We start from the raw sequence: 8,172 nt of genomic DNA on the forward strand, positions 1-8,172 counted from the left end.
GTTTGTGTAGATCTAGGTCTAGTGTAGTAGTTGTAGTGATTTAGTTAGATAGTTGGTTTGGTTAGTTTGTTAGTGTTTGTTGTGGTGTAGATTTAGAGGGTAGTTTATAGTGGTTAGTGTATATATTATATTTTATTATTATTTGATTCCATGTAAATAAAGTTTCTTTTTGTTTTATTTATCGTAAACTAAAGTTTGTTATTGCTTTCTTTTAGTTTAGTTTAGTATGTCTGGTTACTTAGGTGACTCTAGCCCCTTGGTCGTAGACTGAGGTGTCACAGATGAGCCCACCCAGTAGCGCAAACATCTGCCTACTGTTGGTAAATTTTAATGTTGAGCAGCAGAGAATAGGTTCTCTCTCTATCCACTCGCGCCTGCCTGACCTGCTCACATTTTTGGTGTCAGAAGTGGGATCTGTGCTTGAGTGACCAGACTTGTATTTTTTATTGGCATAGATTAGGTTTGCGTAGGAGTTTAGGCATTGATAGGCGGTATAGATAGTGTTAGTTTAGTTGTTTTTTTTTGGTATTGTTATTGAGAGGTTAGTAGGCTTTAGTTTTGTTGAGTAGTTGCGTAGATGAACAGCGAGGCAGCAGCAGCAAGAATGCAGCCGTCTCAGACAGTGATCTTGGTGCCTAGGACAGAGATGAGTATCCGACGCTTCCATGGCGATGGTCCTGCCAAGGAAGTGGAGGAGTTCCTTCAAAATGTTGAGAGAGCTTGGAAGTCTCAACACATGGTGCATCCAGAGGAAAAATGTGACTTCCTCTTTGCACATCTAGGTGAGGCAGTGAAGGCCGAACTTAGGTGTCACCCTCAGACTACAAGGACATGTCCAGATGCCCTTGTACAAGTTCTACGCTCCACTTATGGAGAAAGGCGGAGCATCAACTGCCTCATTGGGGAGCTGTTCCGAATAAGCCAGCACCAGTATGAGTCTGTCCGCGCATACTCACACCGTCTCCTTCAAGCATTTGAAGCATTCACAGACAGGCAGAGAGCTCTATCTGAAACTCCCTTCAGCAAGTCTATCCTGAGGGACCAGTTTGTAGAAAACCTCAGTGACAGGATCCTAAGGAGAGATCTGCGAGAGAGACTACTTGACAGGCCAGAAACTGAATTCCTGGCGTTAAGAGACATGGCCATCAGGTGGGCCCAGGATGAGGATGTCGCACCGCAAGTCAACGTCATATGCAGTGAGATAAAGATTGAAAGCCAGCTAGCTGCGCTCTCCAAGCAAGTGGAGGAGCTTGCAGCCCAGATTGTGCTCCTACAACTTTCGGGACCACAGAACTCTAACTGTCCCCACTGCAACCACCATCAACCTGTCCACATTAGCGGCAAGGTGAGACAGATTGTCTCACAACCAAAGCGCACTCTTAACCATAAGAGGCCAACGATGAAGAACAGGAAATGCTACACATGTGGCAAACCTGGCCATCTTGCAAGAAATTGCAGGCTGCAGAACAGGTTCCAAGGTCAGCGAAAGAAGCCAGGGAACCGGGCTTACCAGCAACACCCTTCTAGAAGCAACTGCTCGAATTGTGGAAGCCGGGACCACTTCACCCGAGCTTGCCCTGATGTCACTGCAGCAGTGAATCGCGTTCAGGTTGCCTCAGTGGAACAACCACAGGCAGTACAACTGCAACCTGCCCCCAAGCCAACAGAATTGTCGGTTGAGGTGCCACAGAATCCTAGGCGATCCAACACTGCTCCTGATTCAATTGTTCGCAGAAACCAACCTGCAGTGGCAGAAATGATGTCGATTCATTCAGAAGTTGCCTCACCTGGCACTTCCAGTAATCATGCAGAAGGAGGTAGGGAAACAAATCCTTTCCTACAGTTTCATCCGGTCCAACCAGAATCCACCTTGCTTTCCCATGAGGTTCCTGAGTTGCAGAAGAAAAGGAACGACCTTCTGAACATTGGGTGCAGAGTTCTTGTCGAACAGAGAGTCAGAGGCCAGGGAAGAATGTTCATGCAGTATGAACCCTCGTATTTTGTAATTACTGCAGTACCCAAGTATGCTTCTGGCTGGTACATGGTGGAGGCAGAAGACGGCAGTACTTACCGATATGTACGAGAGGAGGAAATGAAGTTCGTTTCCTCACCATACTAGCATAATTCTTCATTTGTATATTTGTAATTTTTATTTAATATGTTGGTTGCATTCCAATGTATCAAGATGTATTAGTTTGTAATAACTCTATGATTACATGCTATCTACATGTGTATTTAAAAGCTTTTTTTAAAGCTTAGTAGTTGCTGTACCTATTTGAGAATGTACAGAATCAAGAGTATTTTCTTGTGTTTTTAGCTGATGAAGTGTATTTTGTTTTTGCTTTTGTCCTTGTAAAGCAATGTAATCTAAGTCATGTCATGGAGATGTATATTTTAGTGTGTATTTTCTTTGATGGTAGAATATGTCAGCAGTATGTATGTAATGCATTTTAAGTAGTTTGTTAGTATTTTGTTTTGCGAGGACGCAAAAATTTAAGGCGGGATGAATGTGAGCTTGCGCTCCCAGAGCTATATTTTTATATATTTTATTTTTATAGGCTAGTGCCAAACTTATTATTTCTACTTCCGCTTTTTGTGTATAAAAAGTGATGCCACGCTGTTTTAAAACAGTTCAGTGTACAGTTGACCAGTGGTCAGTACCATATCTGTCTGTGTGACAGCTGAATATCTTTGTGGTCTGTCATCTAATTATATTTTTATTCCTGTACCTGGGACGGCCTGCTATTATAACTGCTGTGTAACTGCTGTGTTACTGCTTTTAACTGCTGCTTTGAGCTGCTGTTTATAACTTCTGTTGTTAGATCTATTCTAATTCTAGGGAAGCTAGAATCTAGTGTTATTTTGTTTCTTTTTATGCCTTGGTAAACTTAGTTATATTTAATAATTTATAGTCTGTTTCTCAGTTCTGTTCTTACTGAATAGTAAGGTACTGAGCCTAAGCCTAAGGATTTATAAGATATTCTTGTTTTAGTGTTAGTGTTATGAGTGTAATAGTAGGATATTGTAGATCTAGACTAGTTTATTGTAGTGTGTTTGTGTAGATCTAGGTCTAGTGTAGTAGTTGTAGTGATTTAGTTAGATAGTTGGTTTGGTTAGTTTGTTAGTGTTTGTTGTGGTGTAGATTTAGAGGGTAGTTTATAGTGGTTAGTGTATATATTATATTTTATTATTATTTGATTCCATGTAAATAAAGTTTCTTTTTGTTTTATTTATCGTAAACTAAAGTTTGTTATTGCTTTCTTTTAGTTTAGTTTAGTATGTCTGGTTACTTAGGTGACTCTAGCCCCTTGGTCGTAGACTGAGGTGTCACAGATGAGCCCACCCAGTAGCGCAAACATCTGCCTACTGTTGGTAAATTTTAATGTTGAGCAGCAGAGAATAGGTCATATCTCTCTCCCACTCGCGCCTGCCTGACCTGCTCACATATAGTATACACTTTCCCCCTCCGCAAAAACAAAATAATTTTGATTTTTTTCATGGACGCATTTTGCGATCTATGGAGTGCTGCCTGGTCCTGTGCTCGGGACATGTCGTCTCAATGGTTTCCGGCTAGGACCATGCCCACCACAATCCCCCAACATCCTGTTTGGGCTTACCTTTACCCTGACCTTTACCTATCCCTTAATCTGTTGGACCGTTGAGGCACAATGCGAGATTCGTCGACCGTCTTTCTCCATTCCTCTCTGTCTTTTGCCTTAGAACCTTTCATTAGCATGTCCGTCCATTCTTTTATGTTGTCCTCCCATCGCTTTCTCTGTCTGCCTGTTCTTCTTTTCATGGTACTGTTCCCTAAAGGAAGGTCTTTACGAGCCACAAAGATCTTGTAAGGTGACCATCGATTTTTAGCTTGCGTTTTTTACGATAGTAGGCTAGTAGGTCATCATGGAGTCCAATCACTGCAGTAACCCTGTCTCTAATCTCTTGGTTTGTGATGCGGTTTTTAAATGTTTGGGCTAGGATGTAATAATCTTCAATTCTGAGGGAACATCCGAAACATGCAGAGTATGCAATTATAAAAGGTCAGATGCTATGATCCTAATACTTATCTGGACCAGACCAGTTGTGAAAATGGAAATGGGGGAAGAAAGAAAGGGTTACCTGGGTGGATTTTAAAAGCACTTACAAAAAAAAAAAAATACTAAAAAATGAACGACCTCAATTCGAACTCGTCGCTCACACCTTCTCAAGCCGACGTACTAACCACTCTGTTGGTGAGGTGCTTATGACAAGCGAAGATTGTATAGTTATATATTGTTTATACAATTTAGAGCGAAGACCTATCTCCTTCCCCTATCCCTTAGTCTGATGGACCGTTGGGTCACCACGAAAGATTTGTCAACCTATAAAAGAAACTAATTTAGCTTATACCACCAGTTTTCTTTCTCTTGTTCGAGATACCAAACAAAATAATTAATTACCAATAGTTAAATAACTAATTGGTTATTTCTAAAATTGATTCTCGTGTTGTAAGGTAAGAGACATTATTGTGCGAAATTTCAGATTGATCCGAGATTAGGTGTCGGAGAAATAAAGTGTAGGCCTACAAACTTTTTACCAGACAGACAGAAAGAGTGAGTTGATATAAGCTTTGTAATGATCTCAAATCTCTCAAAAAATAAAAATCTCTACAGAAGTTCGAAAAAAAAAATACATAATAGCTTTTTTTTTTAAAAATAGTGTATTTTATATAATAATAGTATTCCATATTAATATGTAAAAAAAAAAAAAATTAAACCAATAAGTTCAAAGATTTATTTTAAAATCGTAAATAACCAAATCATATAAAAATTAAAAAAAAATTCCTACTTTGTGTTGAAATAATATTATGAAGTAAACATTCCTATTTAATTTGTCGTAAAAAGAAATCATCCAATAAGATCATAGATTTATTTTAAAAACGTAAACAACCAAGTCATATAAAAGTAAAAAAAAAAAATTCCTATTTTGTATTTAACCAATATAGTAAAGTAAACATTCATATATAAATTGTCGTAAAAAAAAAAAGATAAAAAGAGGGCTACCGGTATATTGAGATGGAACCCAAGACATTCAGATAACAAGCGTAACACATCTTATGTAGTGCCGGCACGTTTTTTTCTCCCACTTACCATTCTTGAATTAAGTTGAAATTTTGCAGAATAATTCGAAGTCACTGACAATACAATTAGTACTAATTAATTTATTTTGCTTTATATAGCAGAAAGGAGATAAATTGCAGTAATTAGCGGTTCTTTCCTTTAGATAATCTTTGTTTTTAATTTTTTTTTCTATTGCTAGTTGCAAATTTCTGCTCAGTTTAAACTGAAACTCATAGAACAAAGACGTTTTTATTTCGTTCCTTTGATTTCGGAAAGATTGGCTATATATGGAATAAATGAAGACTTCTGCGTAGACTGACTACGTTTGTAAATAATATTTTGAAAGAAACCATTGACTGATTTAATTCGTTTTGTATCGTTGAGGAAATTATCACTCTTAACACCATAGATGTAGAGGTCGTCCATGAATGTGACCGCTCCATGAAGGGGCCAGTTACAATTCCAGAGTTTGACCACATGTTCGAAATTCACAATGTTAGATTGGGGCTGGATTAACTTCCACAGATCGCCACTGGACTGCAAAAGATACGTAGAGTGGTCATCTTTGAAACTCACTATGTCAGTGACTGACCCGTCAAGATTGTTTAGACGTTTCCAAGTATTTTCTTTTGTATCAAAGCATTCAATCGCAGTTTTTTCCAAATCGTCTGCTAAGCAAGAGTAAAATAGAAGAATCAAATGTTCATGGCTCATCAAGTACCAAATACTGCATTCATCTGGTAAATCACTCATTCGGTCATGAAGTCCTGTTCTTGGGTCTAACTTCCAAACTTCTTTGCCTTTTGGCGAAAAGATATAAATAAATGAATCGTTCACAGCTGCAGAAAACTCACTTGAGGGCAGAGTGAAAAAACAAGACTTGTCAGTCCAGGACCCGCCAGTAAATTGCAGAATTGATATTGGAGTTCTGTCTTGTGAATTGGATGGCCGAGACTGAGTGTTAAAGTAACTAATTAAATATCCCAATGCATATAAGTTTTTTTCCAGTACAACAAAATGAATGGAACTTGAAGATGCTCCGCATACTAAGTTTGGAATATTTAACCAAATGTTTCTAGAAATAATAAATGTCCTAATGTAAATGTTCTTTTCGTCTTTTATAAAGGCCAATGCAGAATTGGCAAAGGTAGCATTATTTCTATAGATTGCCCCTGACGGCCATTGTCCATTTCGTTTGCCTTCATGAAGCTGATAAAATAATGCTCTTACAATCATATCTCTTGTTTTCTCGTGAGGCCGAACCAATGAATGAGACATTAACGTTTCTAAACATTGGTGACTTGTTAGACAAAGTCTTGCTTTGGATAATAAATAGCATAATTTGTGCTCTCTGGTGCCAGGTTTAGAAAAGGAATGTACCCTTTCCTGATTCTTAATAAGGCTTTTGCTATGGTTTTCCACACATGACAAGATCTCATTAAAACCACTTTTACTTTCGTTTTCTGTACTCGTAAAGCATTTGTCAGATGTGTCATGTTTTTCTACATCAATGTTGGTACTCGGGACATGTACACTTGTTCTGGTTTTGTCAGAATCCTCTTCTTTCAGACTCTCAATTTGATCGTGAAACTTACACTCCACCCATCTTAAAATAGCATAAATGACATCATCTTCTGATTCTACCACCAAATCCTGACATGTAATCAGTTTTAAAACTTCAGGCATTGATAGCTTTAGGAAACTTTTTTTCCTAAAGAATAAACTTGAATTCTTCAGAATAAAATCCCACACCATTTTAGTCACTGGCTCTGAGTTCAAAAGACTAGCAATATGAATATATTTAGTGAAGTTTTTTATGGACAAAGTTTCTATGATATAATATTCACATTCTTTTATTAGAAACGTTATTTGTAGTTGATGAGCTGCTTGCCAGATGTCAATGACATTGTCATTTGTCAAAACACCATGACCAGTGTACAGAGTCTCCAGGATCAACTCAAAAGTTTCACTTGAGATGTCTTCTACAGTAACACACCTTGATTTAGTTTCTTTCATCCCGGATCTAAAAAGTCCTCTAAAAAAACCAGAGCAAGCTGCCAAAAGTAAACCATGACATCCAAAATGTTTATCACCAAGCGTGACAGTAAAATCTTGCAGTTCTTCACATTTCCAGAAGTCACTTAAACCATGAACAATGCCATAGGCCACTTCTCTTTTGATCACCATTGCTAAAGAAACTGTAAACAATGAAAACATGTGTTATTAAAGCATGTTTTTTTTCTCTATTCTTTTATGTGTGAAAATTTGGTGTGGGAGAATATCAAATTGAGAGGTATGGCCTAGTGCTCGACAAACAGGTTATTATTAGTTTTAGAATCTGAAAATAAAACTATATTAGAAGTAAACAAATAATGAGCCTTCGAGTTTATGTCAAGTAATGTATACTGAAATGAATAAAACTATTACTCAATGTTTATTATTTATTATTCTATATTAAATCAACAGTTAAAGACTTTTTTTTATTATAATGTAGGCCTAAATAGACCTTAATTAGCTAGTTTAAATCAAGTAATATATAAAAAAAAAGATCAAATAAATTCCTAATTTATATTCAAATAAAATCGAATTCAAAGTAATCGCACCGGTTCAAATCTGTCCGTTTTTTTTTTTTTTTTACTTTACACAAGTTAGTACATTATAAAGTTAAAGAAGCAGCTAGATTTGCAATATTAAAAATTAAAATACACTAGATTCTATATTTTTGTTTACTGAAGATTACCTTTCTAAACGAAACGAATTGAAATAAGTGATTCCTTTGTATTGTAAGTTTTATTACACAATTTAGTCTAAAAATTATACTTTCGAACAGTCCTTAGACGAAACACTAATTAACTGAAAATCGATTTTCTAAGTGTAAGAACGCATTGAAATAAAACTGAAGGTAGGTTTCTAGGAAAGTTTCTCTTAAGGACAGCTTAAACCCCCTACGGGTCAAAATTTTCGATTTTTTTTTTATTACTGAATATTATACAGTATTCATTTCTGAACAATTTGGTGTATAAAGCATGTCAAAATTCAAAGTGGAAGTATTTTAAATATTTTTTTATATTTT

General features: G+C 36.8%; 1 protein-coding gene across 1 annotated transcript; it reads right to left on the reverse strand.

Moving 5' to 3' along the window:
* Positions 1-4,759: 4,759 nt before the first annotated feature.
* Positions 4,760-7,996, reverse strand: LOC106051697 (uncharacterized). Its single transcript, XM_056011665.1, has 2 exons — positions 7,840-7,996; positions 4,760-7,297 (listed from the first exon to the last, which is right to left on the reverse strand). Exon 2 carries the CDS (start codon positions 7,284-7,286, stop codon positions 5,349-5,351), a length of 1,938 nt encoding a protein of 645 aa, XP_055867640.1. The 5' UTR covers positions 7,287-7,297; positions 7,840-7,996; the 3' UTR covers positions 4,760-5,348.
* Positions 7,997-8,172: the final 176 nt, after the last annotated feature.

This window comes from Biomphalaria glabrata, chromosome 14 (genome assembly GCF_947242115.1).
Source record: "Biomphalaria glabrata chromosome 14, xgBioGlab47.1, whole genome shotgun sequence".
NCBI lineage: Eukaryota > Metazoa > Mollusca > Gastropoda > Planorbidae > Biomphalaria > Biomphalaria glabrata.